Source organism: Manacus vitellinus, unplaced genomic scaffold (genome assembly GCF_001715985.3).
Source record: "Manacus vitellinus isolate BGI_N305 unplaced genomic scaffold, ASM171598v3 scaffold_29_pilon, whole genome shotgun sequence".
Lineage (NCBI taxonomy): Eukaryota > Metazoa > Chordata > Aves > Passeriformes > Pipridae > Manacus > Manacus vitellinus.
The window spans coordinates 554,564-573,028 of NW_021940207.1; the positions used below are offsets into that span (position 1 = coordinate 554,564).

The 18,465-nt window shown below is 45.0% G+C and overlaps 1 protein-coding gene across 6 annotated transcripts in view; it reads left to right on the forward strand.

Moving 5' to 3' along the window:
• LOC103758213 (calcium-activated potassium channel subunit beta-2) overlaps window positions 1–18,465 on the forward strand; it is a 142,992-nt gene that overhangs the window by 113,503 nt on the left and 11,024 nt on the right. For 4 of the 6 annotated variants that reach the window (XM_018075061.1, XM_008924444.2, XM_018075060.1 and 1 more), the window contains one exon: window positions 12,641–12,751. The exons of the other annotated variants lie outside the window; for them this stretch is intronic. In XM_018075061.1, the coding sequence (XP_017930550.1) occupies window positions 12,641–12,751 (111 nt within the window). The remainder of the gene's footprint in view (window positions 1–12,640; window positions 12,752–18,465) is intronic. 6 annotated transcript variants of the gene reach the window in all.

Consider the following 18,465-nt stretch of genomic DNA (forward strand, 5'->3'; position numbering starts at 1 on the left):
CAGGTATGTTTGCTTAAAAGGAGCTAAATAAATGGAAGAATTTGAATACCAGCTTTTAGGAGCAAGATAGTATCCTGAGAATATCTATCTATGAGAAACATTTTTAGTTATACTTACCCTAGCAGCCTCCTCAGTCACAAGCTGTGCTGTAAAGCACCTTTATAATAGAAATGGTCTTCTGGATTTCAAGGTCAACGTGAAAACACAGATTTTCTGCATTTTGATTCAAATGTAACTCACATGATTACTGGGGCTCAAGGATTTTTAGGAGAGATGGAGGCAGGAAAAGCTTTCATAAAAGCATTAAAATGGGTGAAAATTCATGTGTAATTGTTAAACTGCACTAAAGAGCAGAGAATACAGACATAACACACAAGATCTGATTTTCACTATCTATTGGCTTATTTCATTAATGGCACTATCAAATGCTTAGTAAAAACCTTTTGTTGTTTGGAAGAAGGTGGCTGGAAACTAGCCAAATGATGTACACCTTAGAGACAAAGACCAAGGAAGGTGAGATGGTGCAGGCTGTATCTGTGATAATTATTTGAACAAATCCCACCTGCCTGGCACTCAAGGGTAGAGGCAAGCTTTTGCTGTCTGGGCAGGTCTCCTTTGTATCTCCAGCACACATTTTAGCAGCCAGAATTTGCTTTTAATCTCCCATATGACATTTGGTGTGTCAGGACAGTGAATTCTGTCTTGATCCTGATAGTTCCTGTCATTCAGCAACTGCTGGGTGGCAGCTGGACAGCATGAGCAGAACAGCCCAGAACAAAGCCAGCAGCATGTGGGGATGGTCAATCCCAGGGAGGTGCCACAGGGCCCTCCAGCTTCCAAGTGTCCCCAAGACAGAGATGGGATGTTCACCTGACTGCCACTCCTTGATGGTGAGGAGTTTTGAGGCCACAGCAGATGAACAACTTCCGACTTTGGGAAATCCTTCTTAACTGCACGTGCTGGTCCCCAACACACAAGTGAGGTTCCCTTGAGTGTGGGAAAGGGGACGGTGCACAGAGCTGCTGGGGAAAAGTGGCAGCTTTTTCCCTGAAGGAAGTGTACAATATGTGGACCTCACACATCCACACATATGGACATGTGTCATGTCCTGGACACCCCTACCTTGTCAGGGTGTGGGATGTGGGTGGGAAGCGACCCACCCACATTAGGCTGCCCATGCACAGCCTTGCAGTTCCCCCCAGCAGCTGTGGGGATCAGGATGGTTCTGATATAATGGGATTTGGAAAGGTTTTTGAGGCCTGAGTTCTGACTCCTCCTGGATCTGCCCTGGTCACCAAATCTGGACAGTTGTTCAGTGAGGTGGTCAGATGAACCCGCCTGCGTAGGAGAAGCTGTTCAGTGCCAGACCTCTCACTCACTCTCACAGAAAGGAAATTCTCACTCAGTATTTTGCACTGGAACTTCAGTGCTGAGATGGGTATCTTCCAGGAGCTAATACAAAATAACTTCCCACAAATGGCCCAGCAACCCAAAATCTATTCCTGCAGCCTGAAAATTTCAGTGTGTTGCCAGCTCACAGCTTTGCTGCCACCAGTTCCTTAAGGCAGTTTTACCCAGCTCTGTTGAAAAGGAAAACATTCACTGTGCCCTGGGGGAAATGAAGCATGGAAGTCCCATTATCACTGACAGAAGTTTTGTTTCTAATTCCCCATCTGCTCTTCTGAATGTTAACCTACAGTAGTGGCACATAACTTAAATAAGGATTCCAAATAGGAAACAAAAAATAGTAGTCAGATAGGCTGGTGGTGTCTGCAAGAATGTGATGTGGACATTCATATTTCAAGAAAGAGAAATGAAACAAAAAAATAGTGTTGCATAACAATAAAGGGAAAATGCTAACACAGAATAGGACAAAGTAATGGTCAAAACCGGATTTATTTTTTTAACTTTAATCCATATAGGATCCTTCACAGCTCCTCATTCCTATTCTTATAGTTACTTGTATTTAGCAGCTGAATAAAATAGCAGTCAAGGCAAGAAATATGGGAAGAGAGTAATAATGTGATGCATAGTGTTAACTCGCTGATTTTGGAAATATCCATTTATCTTGGTTAAATAAAAGCTTAGCCCAAGTAGTAAGCCAAGTAATCATGATTAGGGAGAGAAAAAGACATTCACCTCCTTGGAAACTCAATACTCTTCAACAGTAATAGCACTGCAGTGACATTGTTCGAAGCTGGACACTTGCAGTAATTAATATAGATTATTGCCATCTGAGGAATGGAAGTATCTGTGCTTGCTCCTACCATTGTTTTAATTTCAGACCAGTTATGAGACCAAAAATACTTTGGGTTTTTGTTTCATGGACACAGCCCCTTCACTGTTCAGGCCATCAGAGGACAGCAGAGATTTTGTTCTCTTTATTGGTTCAAAGCTGCATAAAGGGCATATGTACACTGTTCTCTCTTAGAGAGACTTTGCCTTTGTTCTTTCTCATTATCTTTTTTCCTGACTCTCAAGAAAAATTGGTTTTATGCTAAAAAAGTATATTACAAGAACACATCTATTAAGAGATTCATGAACTCTCAAGCTATTGTTTTTCTAAGGAGAATGAATCTGCATCTGTATTGTCCAGTGTATCAGGCACTGAACTCATCTGCAAAGCAGGTGCTTTAGTGCTCACGCTGATTTCTGACCTATTAGCCTGGTGCAGCACTGCATTAACCTGAGTGCATCAGCCTTGTCTCAGAGTCCATCAGCTCTTCGACTCACCAGATTTCCCATCCACCTCACACCACTACTTCTGTGCATTTCATTACTGCCTTGCTGCAATATGCAGCTGTTCCTGCTCTTTGTAGTGTGGGCACATCACTACTATCTGTGTTGTGTTCCCTGTCTTTCTAATACTCTACCTTAATGTGACCCACTTAATTTCTAACTTTCTCCCAGCCTTGCTCATCAGACTGGGTTTGATCTGTGTCCTAACCATGAAGGACTCCATTAGAAAGGCTTCCTCCTTGCACTAGAAATGCACCTTCCCTGTAGGAATTAGGATTTTGCATTGTTTTTCTAATCAGCCAGTTGGCTTCTGTCCCTAATATGTGACTTGGACATTCTTACTCTCACTCCACAGCCTATTACAAAAAATATCTGGTCATATATCAGCAGAAGTCCCCGACTGGTAAGCATTAGCTTGCTATACCATGTTTAGGGGTATCAGAAAATATTGCTACCACACTATTCCCACCCAGGTGCTCTATTTTGCTGTGAATAGCAGAACTAGTCAATGGAGAGAAATCTCTTCCATTCAGTTAATATCTTAATATTGAGCTCATTGTTAAAACAACAGTTCCTCACCACTAATCAGCAAAAAGCAATCAGGCAGGGCAAACAGGGAGCTCCAGAGGACACATGCATGAGTTCAATGGTCCACAGAGCTGTAGCCACGTTGCACACGACTTAAGAGCCAATAGGCAGCTGCACCTGCAGAATTACGTTTGAAAAAATGAGGACACTAAGAATATTAATTTTCTGTGAAAATTACGTGAAATGTATGCAGGAAAAAAATATGTCTGGAGCTTTTCTACAGCACTTGGGCACAAAATTTTGCTTTGTGAATTTGACACAGCAATTGATCATATTCAACTAAGAGGGCTACAGATGGTGAAGTCTGTGTTCTGAAAAGATGACAAACCACCGCAGAGTGCTTATGATGCAAAATTTACCCTTTTGTAATAAGACAAAGAGGAAAGATGCTCATGAGAACTAAGCTGGGTGTATGATTTTACCAGACAGTTGTTTATTTCCCAGCTCCATGACTCTGTATCAGTAGTACTGTGGTATTATATCTGTCTTTTCCTATCAAGCCCTTTCCTTAGTTTCTACTCAGTGTCTGTCATAACCAGATTTCTAAGATGGCATGGCAGGACTATTCGCAACCTATTTGTAGACATCTCTCTGCATCCAGAGATCCTTCAGCAGGTCCCAGAGACCAGTGGTAATGGAACACAACTACCAGCCAGCTAAAGACCCAAGCTCATGCTCCTCTTGTTCCTCCAATCCAGCAGTCTCTGACATTTAGATCTCAACAATCTATTCCTTGTGTATGCCAGCAGATTTAACACAGCACTGTTCACTGACAGCCAGGGAAGCTAAACCAGCACAGTTAAATAACTTGCTTGAATTTCCAGTTCACATTGGCAGCACTCATGGTCCTCTTCCCTGGTCACTGTTTTGGATCAGATCCTTTACGAACTGGCCTGTGCAAACATGGTGCAAAAGCAGTTGCCTGCAATGGTGAAGTAGCTTTACACCAACACCCAAAGCAGAGAGCCAACCTCCTTACATTGGGGAGCAGCGTGGACTGAAACACTTGTCTGAACCAGGGGTGAAGCCAGGGAAGAGCTTTTTGCAAATCATGTCCTTGCTCAGCGTCTCTGTGTCACACTTGTACCTTTGCAGTATTAACATGGCCATGGTCATGGTCTTTAGTAAGATGTGACATGTGATACCTCAGCAGTGGTCTCGTATTGGTGCCGACTGCCCACCCGTTAAGGAGTGCACGCGTCCGGCCAGCTGTGCTCTGCTAGACCCTCATAAAAATTAACAAGAACTCTAAATGAAGGCTGCTGTATTTTGCCACAGAAAATAAAGCCAAACAACAGCTAAAACTGGGGAGGGGAGGGGGGGGGGAAGGGGAGCAGAGAAGGCAGACCAAAGGCAACATAAGAGTCGTATTTATTTTCTAATCCCATCTCTTTTAGTGTCTGTGATGAGCGCTGTAACTAAAGGAATCTAACTGAATTAGAATTTCAATATGTCCTGAGCAGATTGGAGCTGTTTCCATTCATGAGCAGCACGTCCCAGCTGTAATTGCCTGCTCGCTTATCCACATAGCTCTTTACAGCTAATCCAAATGCAGACTCAAAAATAAATAGTGCCAGAGCATTCACTTCCCGCTGGGCAGTAGTTTTAGCTCGCCTCTGCCTTTGCTTTGTTCCGGATGGTGCTCTCGATGGCAGAGGGACTGACTCAAAGGAGATAAAAGATGATTGACCTGCTCAAGAAAAGCCACTCCTGCTGTATCTGCCCTGCCTGTTTTGTGCTTTTCCTCTGGGTGCTGCTTTGTCTCTGTTTATTTTTCTCTGCCCTCACCTCTCTCCCAAGCCACATCGCTCCTGCAATCTACTTCTCCTTCGTGGCTTCCCTAAAAGCTGCTGGTGTCCTCCGTGTCCCCAGAAGCACATCACCCTTTCTATCTGTGTGCTCCTACCCACAAACACACCACCAGGATTTTAGCACTGAAATTAAGCTCCCTCTTCAGGGATACTTAAAAGCCGTGCACTTCTCAGATTAGGTCTTCTCTGGAGGGGTATAAAGCTGAGGCACAATTGCACAAAGCTGGACAAGGTGTCCCCATGGATGGGACTTGGCACAGCCACAAAGCAAGGCTCTGCCTTTGCTCTCTGACATGGGAATCTGTACGTGTGTTGGCTCTCATCCCTCCTCACTGGGTGGAAGGTGGTTGTCCACCATTTTTCAGACTGTTTTTTCCACTACAACCACCCCAGACTTCCTGGAAGCCTTTGATCAAGTCTCAGCAGCCTCTGTGCCTCTGTCCATCACTTGTAAAACAGCAGTGCCAACACCCTGTTGCTTCACAGTTTGTGGTGTAAATCCCAGGTCCCTGAGATGACAATGGTGCAGGGGCATAGAAGTTGAGTAAGAAGCCACTTCAGCTTAGTCAGAGGTGTCCAAATCCCACCATGGAATCAATTGTTCTTAAAAATAATATTTTTAGTGTCCAAAAGAGCCTTGTCTAAGACTTAATCAAGTAGGTAACCACCAAATCTCAGCTGGAGAGAAGGTCATTCCCTCTTGATGACCATCAAAGAGACTGATCTCAGCATGGAGCTAGAGCTAGAAACACCTCCCTGGGAGCAGAGAAGCAATGCCTCCACCTCATCTCCTTTCTCTCACTCCCTCTCCATTTCCCACTGGTTTGTCATGGCATGACCACAAGCCACAGAGCATCTTCACTGTCACTCACATGCTCTTAGGCAGCCAGCCTGGTCCAGGGCCATATAGCTCTTCTGGTGCAGTGCAGTACCCAAGGTGATATATCCCTCTGCAATGGCAGAGAATTGCGCTAAGATTTAAAGGAGAGTGTCAAGTGAGGTAGTGCAGCACTTTCACTGCCTTCATTCTTACCCCCAGGATTCTTCTCCATCAGTGTAATACTACCTGGTCTTTGGCAGGGCAGATCTCCCTATAAAACTCTCTTGGCTCAATTGGATAGGAGTTGCAAGGGACTGACCCAGCACTTGCCACTGCTGCACCCCCTCCCAGAGCCAGCCCATTTTATGCCACTTTGTGCCCTTCTCCAAAGCCAGAGAGCAGCTGAGATGATGAATAAAGTGCTTGTCCAATGTGTCACTTGCTACGTTAATTCCAATTCAGCACAGAAAGCTAAAAATGTTTGCAGAATCCTGACAGGCAAAGGGGACAATTATCCTCAGCTGCTCCTCACAAATGTTGATCCCCGTGACTGCAACATGCCAAGGGAGGCATTGCCTCGTGCTTGGATTGCAAACTCACCAGCACCAAAACACAAGGATGGTAATAAGGGCTGACTCTTCACTGCATGCTCTGCTACCTGGAGATGAGCTGGAAGTGCCCTCTGCCAAGTACAGCAATGGGACCAGCACATCCCTTGTACGGATGAGGAAGCTGAGGCTGTAGTGTCAGACTGCTCCAAGGCAATCAGAAGGTCACCAAAGAAGTTGTGACTCTCTTGCAATGACAGACAGTAGCTCCCTCCTTGTAGCTGACCTGGAGACACAGGAATTTCTTTTATAAGTTGCTGTTTCAATCAACTAAATCAGAATAATTAAGACTATGACAGTGTGGCCAAGGTGAGTGAAATGAGTTGTCACTGGGACAGTAACACATAGGAAGAGGCACTGGGGGAAAATTAAAAAAATAAAAGAAAGTTGGAAAAGGAAGTTAAAGTTAAAAAGATCAGGAAGAATAAAGACTAGAAAGTCTACAGCCATGCTGGGTGGGCTGTTTAGACTTGTACTAGGAAGGTAGCTCTTGGGGAAGCCTAGGGATGAAAGGCATCACTAAATGGGAAGGTTTGAAAGCTTTTTCAAAATGCAGAAAGTCAGCACTGGAACGAAAAACATCATGAAATGGAAACCTGGAAGCTTCAGAGGTTACATTGGAATACTTAATTCTGAAGTGTGAACATAATGCGTATTGTCATGTAGCAGAGATACAGATACCTCAGCCTTTCTGAATATCTCTCCTACTCCTCTATATACTGGGGAGAGGGAATTAACAATTGTGAAGGATGGCTTCACGTTAAAAGAAATTTTGCCTTTGAAAACAAACCCAAATGCCACTGTGTTCCACACACAGCTTTCGTTTTCACTGGCCTACCATGGTCTACCTTTGGACATAAAATGTCCCAGACGTGCTTGTGACATGGGAGCCCAGTAAGACCACCCTGTGTCCAGGATGTCTCCCTCATTCAACTAAAAATCCAGATGGAGAGCTCAGCTCTCACCTCTGAGCTCTAGGGAGGCTTAGGAGAAGGGTCAGAAATAGAAGTGAATCATTAATGAAGCATCATTAGCCATCAGTCCTCCTAAACTCTTGTCAGTACATTAACACCAGCTGCCCATTGTCCACTTTCCCCTTGCCATAATGAGGAACCCCAAATTCAAGGTCATCTGCCAATGGAATTAGTCAGTTAATGCAGCTGGAGCTCCTGAGATGCTGCAACAAGGGCAGTAATTTATGTCCCTCTGTCCTGCACCAGGCCTATTATCCTGGGAAGCAGCAGAGTCCAGTCACGAGGCAGAAATACACCATTTGATATTGCTGTTGCTGCTACACAATTTAGAGCTGCTGCTGCCAGAGCCTTAAACGTTCGCTAAGTGGTGACTGTCTTCTGCTAATGCAGATGCATTTCTTTTGTGAGTCAGCTTACTGCTGTTCTTGTTGGTCTATGCTTGCTGTCCTTCCATTTTGGATGCAGACAAGAGTCCTGGGTCCAGCTCTTTCATTATTTCAATACCAGGACTGGAAAACTCCCCTGGATCATCTCCTGAATCAGACAGGAGCGTCTTCATACAGTAGTTATCTCCACCACTCTGCCTGGGAGATTGTACCATGCTCTAAGGCACCTAAATGCCAGATTACCCCCCAGTCAGGCTACACTTTACATCAAAAATTCAACAGGCCACTTTATTTACTCTCTTATCCTTCATCACACAATACTTCTCTCTGTTTTCTGGCTCATCAAAGCCATAGGAGAACATGCTATCATCAGACATAGGCATACATAAGACCTATTGGGACATAAAATCTAATTGTCCATACTCAGTGAATTCACCTCAAAGTGAACCACTATCTCCTTGCAGGTTGCCTTTGACGCTTGGTTTCTGTCTCTTCCTTATCCCATGGGTGATGGTGGGTGGGACCATCCCAAAAAAAAGGTCTATCCAGTCATGATAGAGATCAAATATCTCCCCTTCCTCAACAACAGCTGCTCTGTCTGTCCATGAACAGGCACAGGCAGCTGTGTGGTGACACTGGGAAGGGTTAATATGTGGACTAGTAGGAAAACTTTGGGGTTCACAGAGAGCTCCCTTGGGGTTCAAATGAATCATCTGTCTGGGAAGCATCCAGTGTCCAGAGCACTTGTCAGCACAGACAGTGCTGGATGTGGGTGTATTCAGACAAAGCTGAGGTGGTCAGTGATTATATCTTTAAGTGAATGCTTTTGTTGCCTTTTGATGACTCAGGGTGTCTTTTATGAGGTAAAATTAACGCAAGTGCTTCTCTTTTTACAGTGGCCACACTGCTCAGGAAATGAAATGCCATAAGGGGGGCAAAGCTCATTAGTTTGGTGTTGTAAATGGTTCTCCAAGGTCTCAGAAACCCTATGATTAACATAAACATAGACAGAGGCAATTACCAACAAACATATATATAAAACCCAGCTTTCCATCTAGAAACATGGTCTGCAGTATCCCTCTTTGTCTGTTCATAGATGTGGGGACCCAGAGGTAAGGGACTTTTCATACCAATCGTGACATAACCCAAAACCTGAGGAAGCCAGCTCAGGGTGAAAGTGAGGACTACAGAGCACATAACAGAGTTCCCGAGGTACCAGCTAAGGGATCTTGCGATTCATCCTCAGAATTATATCCTTTTTTGGAGAAAATTGAATCAAATCCTATCCAGGCATGTTTTTTCACACTGAAGTCCTCTCTCAGGCGGTTGCTGTCAGGTAGACTTCTTAGGACAGGGCAGAGCAGTTCTAATCCTATAAGAACTATCTCAAGTCTTCATCTTGCTATAGCTGGAAAAGTGTAAATCTTGTCAGGTTTTCTAGCGAGTTCCAAGAGATCCACCAGAAGGTAATGTTCAAGAGGAGGATGAGAACAGGGGAGGATGGGAGGAGTGGGTCAGCCACGGGCAGGCTGTGTAGGCGTAGCAGGCCCACGTATTTGTAGGAGATTGTGCGCTTTTTACCGTGTGTTTCTCTCTTTAACCTTGTGTATTTGTTCAGAATAGCCCCAAACATGAAGAATGAGGTGTGTTTTGTAAAAACCAAAGCTTGGTTCTCCTGTCTCTGTGGCAACCATGTCAAGAGACAACTGTGTTGTTGCCACAAGGGCAAATAGTGAAGGAGACAGGGATGTTTGGGCAAGGTCAGGCAGAAAGCCCAGCGTTCCAACTCTAACAAAAGTCATACCAAGTACAGGAGTTTACGAATAACCTGCCCTATAGGAATATCCCCCACAGACTACTGGTAGTCAAAAAGCAGCTTGAAGCATCTCTTCTACTCTGTTTTTAACAGGTATTGTCATGACTTTAAATGCTCCGTCTGCTCAAGCATTAGCACAACACACTCTGAGTGTGAGGCTGACGTCCTACAGTAATGAGTTTCGCAGGCTGATTACTTGTTGCATGATAAAAATAAGTTGCCAGCAGCTGACTCAGAGAGGCAATGGGCAAAAAGAGAAAAAAAGAAAAGAAGTAGTGCTACTTGTTTTCTCAGAAAAGAGAGAAGGGGTAGGGAAGGAAGAAGGTTTACAAACCTGCCTTGGGACTAACCCAGGGGAGGAGAAAAGCATGGAAGTTTGTTAACTGACCTGGTGGGGCAGGACATGGTCATGTAGGTTGCAACTGTTTTAAGTTACATGTCCTCCAAAAGTCTTCCAAAGGAGGTCTTGGAGACTTTGTGTTGTTACTGGTCCCCAAAAGGTTCTTACCTTACATCTAACCCCTGCCTAAAGGAACCATGGGCTTTAGTCGCTTACATCTGACCTCTGGAGTAGCTGCTATGATGTCATCAGTGTTACAATTTTACACAAAATTAATTGTGCAATTGTGTGTTAAATAGTGGTAGTTAGCTTGGATTGCCCAACTAATGAAGCAGGCAGCATTAATGTTGTCACATATGGACTGCTCCAGGGCACTGGCAATATGAGGGAGTCTGAAATCACTCCAACTTAGTGGGAACAGAGACATCCCTTTTTCTCCTCTGGCATCCCCTCGGTGGGACAGATCCCTCTCACCCAGCTCTCACCCCAGCAGTGCCCCTGCAATTTGCTCTGGACATTACAAATCTGCCTCCCTGCCCAGGCAGTCTTGCCCAGGTGTCCCTGTAGGCTCAGACAGGTGGCAGAAGCTGCTGATCACCTCTAACATGTGCCCAAGTTTTGCTTAATTAAGAACAGACTCTCTAATAGCATTCATCACCATCTCCTGATGGCTCTGGGACCACTCAGACTGTGGCAGCACAGCAGCCAGGCTTTTCTGTCATGCCATTCATGTGTGACATCCTAGAGGGTGCAGTGGCAAATATAGAATTTTATTTTCCAGCATTGAGGGACTCAGCCTGGGACAGACTCAGTCCAGTATCCAGTCTGGTCTCCAGGCCCTTGGGTAGTTGCTCTGAGCCCTCCTGCGTGGCTTGGTGCAGAAACACCAGCTGGGTGGTCACTGTGGTGCTGCCTTAGGTAATGTGGGTGCAAATCTTACCTGCCAGAGTGAGGATTAGACCCAAGGTCTTACAACTGAAATTTCTGACCAATATGACTGTGAAAACATTTAGTTGGTGGCTACATTGGTTAGATCCTGGAAGATGCTACTTCACCTTCTAAACTATAGTTATTTCAGGGAGGAAGTACTTCCTCTTGTTGTTTATTCCCCAGTACTTAACTACAGTCATTGTAAGGAAAGAAGAGTCTTTTAGCTCTCAGGCTGCAGTGATGACCACAGTCAGGGAATGGTCTGGGGGAGATGCTCCTCCTTTCTCCGCCCTTCTTTTGGACCACCTTTTTGTCCAGTTTGCTGTTCACAAATGCAGTACAGAAGTTTTGTCAAATATTGCCACCTCTTATTTTAAGCAAATCTCAGTCCCAAGACAGCATTTCTGAGCATGGCAGCAGGATCCCAGCAGGGAGGAGGTGACAGGGCCACCAGTTTGGCCCAGTCAGTTGCCCAGCTGGGGTGTGAGTTTGGCATGGGGCTGCACCAGGGATCCTGTGGTGGAGTTCTGGGTTAATTCCAGTTGGAGAGCCCAGTCTCTTGGCACCTGTCTGCCTGTCTGCATATGGATGGATTTTGGCTCTTGTCCATGTCAGTCTTCCCCTGCAGCCACCTCTACAGTATTTAAGTATTCTCCTGGTTCACCACTATGCAAATATTGAAATTAGCCCTTTGCATGATTATGTAGATAGTGACATTACAGACTTCTTCAGATCGTGTGCCTTCTCTGCTGACAGCAGCAACCATCAGGTTTATTTTTCAGTGAGTTAAAGAATGGCCCCTAGTGTATAAAAAACTTCACCACTGAAGTATTTGGAATATTTCTTTTTTTTTCCCTTAAGTTTTTATCTGAATACATTAAAACCACGAAGTGCTTTGCTGTGAAATAATGCAAAATACAGCCCTCACAGAAAGGGTGAGCCTCACTAAAACCAGGAGGAGATTAGAAGGGGCTATGAGGGGAGCCACAGCCTCAATAGCAAGTCCAATACTGCCTGAGACCGTGAGAGAAGGCAGTAGGTGTCACATCCTGCAGTTAAACATAGACACCCCTGGGCAGGGACCTAACTGGTCTGGCCAAATGGCCTCAGGATAGTAATTTTTCCATGGGAAAAGACATCTTTGTCACATCAGTTACATTTCCACAAAATGCTGTGTTTACATCTCATACTTGTGCCTCATTCAGACACCTTCCCTGAGAGCCTCATCTTACGGAGAGCTGCAGAACAACCAAAACCCTGTAATGAGTGTGTATGTTCTTAAACCATAGCCATTTTGTCTCCCAGAAATACTGCCATAAGAACACTAGATGCAGGTATTACCATTTCTTTACTGATGATTTCTTGCCCATGGTGCAAATCCTTTGCAGTGTGGAGCACAGCTAAGCCTGATTAGCCAGCCTCACCTTTTACCAGGGGGGCTAATGGGGCTTATTCTCCATTCTCACTCGCTGATCTCTCATCCCCATTAGTTTACATCTCACCTTGAGTTAAAAAACAGTTTGTCTTCAGAGCACACTGGGCATGGCCACAGGAGACATGGCACGCTGGATGTTATGTGGTCTGCCACGTTGGATGGGCAGTGACAAAAATTATCCCTCTTCCCCCAGGTCCTTCCATCGTCCCACTGCAGCGAGCAGAGCCAACACTGGGCAACCCTCTAAAATGTTTATTTGGACCAGTGGCCGGAGCTCTACATCTTACAGACATGATGAGAAAAGGTAAACGGCACCTGTGCTGATTGTCTCTTATGGGTTTGAATCTTCAGGAGTGTGGCCTGTGGCTCTTCCCTGGTGGTGGCACTGGAGAAGGAGGAGGGATGCAAAGGGTGTCCATCCTGTGCCTCACAACCCCGGCTGCTGCTCCACTGAGCACAGGATCAGCCAGTGAGTGCCAGGATTAATATGCCATGCCAGAATAAAGCAGAGGGGCAATGCCATAGCCATGGCCAAAGTCTTCCTTATTCTCACACATCAGCAGCACACTGTGACCATCTCTGAGGGCAGCACACACACATTTAAAAGCGCACTAATCCCCAGTCCCAGGTTTGCAGTCCCAGTTCCAACCCCTGTGAAGCCTTTATGCTTTTTGCAGGTGTCCTTCCTCCTTCCAGCCATTGGCCATACTGCTCCTGCACCCTCTCCAGAAAACACACACACACAGTGCCTCCTGTCCCCCAGACAGATCATTGCCCCACATGGCTTTTACACATCTGGATGATGCATCCAGCTGTCAGAGATGTTTTCTGGTTATACAGACACATGTGACAGGATTGCACAGTTGCTGGGGGATGCTAAGCTGCTTGAAAGTGAACCGGGAGCTCACCAGCCCACTTAAGTGGTGTTGCTGGAGGGAACAGGCTGAAGGAGACAGCAATAAATGAGTTACTGGATCTCCCAGAGGAGCAAGGAAATAAGCAAAAAAGAAGGAAAGAGAAGGAGGGGTTTGAAGTCCACAGACAAAGGCAGTGCTCCACTGGGAATGAAAGAAGTTAAATATCAATGAAGAAAGAATGATTGTCGGTAATGCTCAGACTCATCCTTCCAAAATCTCTCTCCTTTGTAGTAAGATTTGCTGGACAGCTTGTCTGGTCACAACAAGGACACTTTTGCCTTTCTTTTCTTTCTTTTGCCCCTTCCCTCCTCTCCTTCAGTTCCTCTTGCAGTCACTATTACATGTAATCACAAAAAATCAGACTCCGGTGAAACAAAAACAGATATCAGTGCATCTACAGTGCCAATTAGCAAAACACATTCCTCAGTTATTCTAATGAGACATTACTGCTGGCATCTGCTTGGGAAAATGCACTCCTGAATTCAGGCAGCAGAGCTGCCCTCAGGACCCTGAGATTCTTTGGAGAACTGGCCCATTTGCTGAACTTTTCTGCAAAGATTGCATAGGTGTTTGGCTCATTGGATAATCTGATCCCAAACAGGTATTCTGAAGATCAAAAGGTCAGCTTGGAAGCAGGTTTCCATGAACTTCCAGTTGGAGCTGGTTATCTAACTGCCTCCTGTACTTCTGCAAGTCTCTTCTTTAATTGAATTTTCCCCAGGCTAATGTTCTCCTGCATTAAAACACTGTCATAGTCCAAGGTTAGACACTTGGAGGAGATATCTGCCCACACTTTGGGCTGGCTGGAAGCCAAGTGCTCCTGATTAGCACTGCCTTTGACTCTCACCATGCCTTGCAGTGGGGCTTATTAACCTGGGCTGAGGGCTGTGCTAAACAGGACTCATTGGCATCTGGTCAGCCTAAACCCTCAGCAGAGCTCATCCCTGTCTGCCTGCAGAAACAGGGAGCAGGGAGCAGTATCTCTATGCCTACACACTAGCCATGGGAAATTCAGGTGCCTTGTCAAGCCTTGGGGTGTGTTTATTTCCCAAGTGGTCCTGTGGAGCTGTACAGAAGGAATTGTTTGTACCTTGTGAGTGACTAATGAAATGCAGGAGGGAAAGGGAGGAAAAGAAAATGGAAATAAGAGAGTGCTGATGGCAGCCTCAGGACTGCAGAGGAGAGGTGTGAACACAGAGCGAGTGTTGCCAGTGGGAGAAACTCATCCGCCAGTGTCTGGCAGTGATTTCAACACATGTAAGGTCACCAGCACCATCATTATATCAAACAGGTGGTACCTTTGAGAGAAATTACTTGCCTTAAATGACCCTTTCCTAGGAATTCTGTTCTTTAGAATTCAGACAGGAAGATTGTCATGTAGATGAGCAAATTTGTCACCTAACACATTCTACAACCACAGACCTTTGAGGGATTGCACTTTAATATTAACTGTGCTTAATGAGTCACTTGCTGTAGAGGAATCACCTCCTCCTGGGTGGAAGGTATCTCTCTCAGGAATCTTTTTTTGGAGGATCAGGACCAAAATATCTGTATTTCATTGATGTTTTAGCCACTGACAGTTCTCCAGCTGCCACTTCTTATGCTTTGAAAAATTAGTCAAGTCCTCATTCTTTCTCAGATGTCAGTGAGGTTTTCCACACCACTGTAAGCTTGAGAAACCAAAGCATTAGTTTGGTTTGGTTCAGTTTGGTCCAGTTTGGTGGGGAAGAGGGAAGGAATTGAGTGAACAAAATCTGTTAATATAAACAGGATTCCTTCTGCAACCATCACTGTGACTTTTCTGAGAGCTCCAGAGAGATTTCCTGTTGCCATAGGTCTAGTAACAAAAACTAATGCAGCTAAATATACCTCTAAAGAAAAACATAAGGAAGTTGGCTTCTGAGCAGAAAAGTCCCTGAGCATTGGGAATTCTGCAGGTAAGATAAAGGACAGGTTTCTGACCATTGCATTCAAGGATTTGTGATGTCAGTAAACACCTCACCATGCGGTAATTTGAGTGAGATGTGCATAACAGCTGTGATATCAGAGAAGTGAATGTGAATTCAAAGTCATTCTGAATTATTTAGACAAGCAGGTACTTCCATCTGACGAGCACCATGACTGCATGGTGCTGGAGGAGGCAGTGCCTCTTTCAGCCTCTCACCGTGGTCCATTTGCAAGGGGAGGGGTTTGAAGGCAGGTAATCTGTGTTTATTTGGAAAAAAAAAATGAAGTAATTGCAGATGCCTGGTTATTGTTATTTTAGCTTTCCCATGAGGAAATAACGCCCTTTGCAGAGCTCCTAGATCTACTTATTTTGGAGTGGGAGATCATGTAAAGATCTGCTGACCACACTGCAGAGGGATCCCTGCACTGCTGCTGTGCAGAGAGACGTGGAGAGGGAATTCTCTGCTCTGTCCCTAGCAGCCATGGTCACGGCTGAGATTTCCTCTCTGGCAGCTGAGCCCGGGTAGAGCAGCCAGCCCATATCCTCTGAGCAACTTGGCAAAAGGAATATGGAGATTTAGCAAGGGAGAACTTCAGTATGGAAATGATCGAGGGAGCAAAGACCTTTTGTCCTTGGAGGCATGCTTCCTATTAAATGTCTTTGCACAGGGTGGAGAGACCCTGTGTTCTGACACCTGGGACTTCTATAAAAGCAGGCAGCCCCCCTCAATGTCATATGTGGGGAGTTCTCACAGGTAATCACAAGTATTAGATGGAGTCACCTAGATGAGTAGTGTCTGGCATGCAGTGATCTGTACTTAAACACCCCATAGCAGTCAGCTAAACGTGGCTTTGCAGCTCTGGGATCCAAAATCAGCCAGCTAAGCACGGCATTCTTCCAGCTCGCTGAGCAGAAGGAGGTCCCTGGGCTGTGCCAAAAGTTCACAGGTACACAAAATCCACCCCCAGGCAGCAGCAAACACGTGTGCACAGGCCATGGTTCCAGCAAAGGAGATGCTGAGGCTGCTCTCCTAGTAGCCAAATATTGCACACAACATACTGTGTTCCCTAAACCAGGGCTCTAACGGGCAAAAACTTGAAGTTTGGTGATAGCAGATGTTCCCAGTACCCTACAGAGAAAATTGGCGTCTCCCCGTGCAGGCACGAGCGTGAGGAGGAGGAGGGAGGGTTACTCAGCATGTCTCCTGGGCTGTGATGGAACTGGTGTGTCACACACTGACACGTGCCACGCCACCACACACCTCAGTGGGTGGTCACCAGGCTGATGACTGGCAGGGATTCAGGAGAAAAAAATTCCTCAGTGAGGTGCACCAGGCTACCACTTTGCTGTTGTCTGGGGCTTTGAACAACAAATGTTTGCAAAAGAGCCACTGAACCAGGGCTCTGAGCCTGACCTCAGAGGCAGAACTTTCTTCTGCTTTATTTGCTATGGCAGGTGAGCACGAAGGATCCACCTGGCAGGTGGTCACCACACACTGTCCCCTTTGCCAGCCACCTGCCAGATAGCTCATTTCTGCCACATACCCTTCAGCCCATCCTTTTCTTACCTCTGATGGCATGTTTCTTGGCTCGAGGCCACATGGGAAGTATTTGTAAGCGTTCTCAATCAGCTTTTTGTTTTTAAATTGTCCATTTGTATCCCTGTTGTGTCCTAGCTGCTCCAATGGCACTGGTGAGCGATTGCACTGTGTCTGTTTTATGTCTGCGCGCCGACATAAGTTATGCTGTGTGATCGGTTAATGTGCTGGAACTGCATGACAATCTCTGCCTTCCTGTCTGCTTCCACTTGGGAGCAATGCAAATCCTAATAGCAGCTCTCAGAGTTAAATACAGTTTGATAAATAATAATAGAAAAGTAACATTAGATTATTACTCTACATTACTTCTTTGAAGGCAATTGCATCTGCCAGCTCACAATATATATTTTTTTTCCCCTGAACAACAGAGAAAATTTTGACAGGCTGAACTACCATTTCATTTCCAACTAGGAGAACATTGACAAGCTTTAAAGGATGGTTTTGAAGAGAAACCATGGACATCCAAAGATATAGATTACAGTTGGATGGAGACATTTCAAGAGGTCCTAGGCACAGGAGACTATTGACTCCAGTACCATCTCAGAAAGATTTTTGCTATAAAACCCCACACCATATGTGCTTTTCCTGACTGTGACTCATCATCTAAATACAAATTCAATTCCAATCTCAGGGAGTCTATGATTAAACATATATTTTGTTGTTTTTCTATTGTGTTTATGTATGATCTTATGTCTGTCTTAACTCTATTTCTTTGTCCTTAATAGTCAATGTAAGTTATCTGGCTGATCTGACTCAGTGCATTTTTTCCACGGTTGAGTGAAGCTTGGTGGTTTCAGCTTAAATGAGTGGTGGGTTTGCCAGAGCCCAAAGTGATGTTGATGTTGCTCACCTGCCGTTTTGCAGACAGTAGAAGAGGAACTTCTTCCACGTGTACTACTGTGTCCATGTTATGGTGGTGCCAGGGCTCAGAGGTGTGCGGTTCACATGCTTCGGGTGCTGCCTGGATGATTCAAAAGAACCATAACAGAAAACACAGGACATTTTGACCAGCCTCAGGTCTGTAAGTACATTTTAAACCCACAAAGTTTGAGTGTGTTTGAAATGTACTCAAATATTTCCTTCTTCACCATTGTGTCCTCATGACCCATTGAATCATCAAAGGCTTGGAGATGAAAGAAGGACTTATGGTTAGAAAATGCAAAGGACTCTCTGCTGAAGGGGGAATGGTTTGTTGTATCTTTTTTTTTTTTTTAATCCTAGAACAAATAGCTCTGGTGGATAATTTTCTGTGAGTGTTTTCACTGTAATGAGTAACTGGGCTTCCAGAAATACTATTATGAATACAGTAAATAAGCTCACAATCAAAAAAACCCACAGAAATCAATTCCAAAATCCCCATAGTGTTTCATGAGCTTTGAGTCACACTTAGGGCGGAAAACTGCCCAAATCAGTAGCCTGTAGGGAATCAAAAGAGAATGTGGTCCTTTCAGATGATGTTAGTGATGACTTCCCTTCAGGCTTTTTCTACATATTCAGCTGAAGAAAAGACACCTCACACACCTGAACACATTCTAGTGGCCTAAGATGGCATTGAC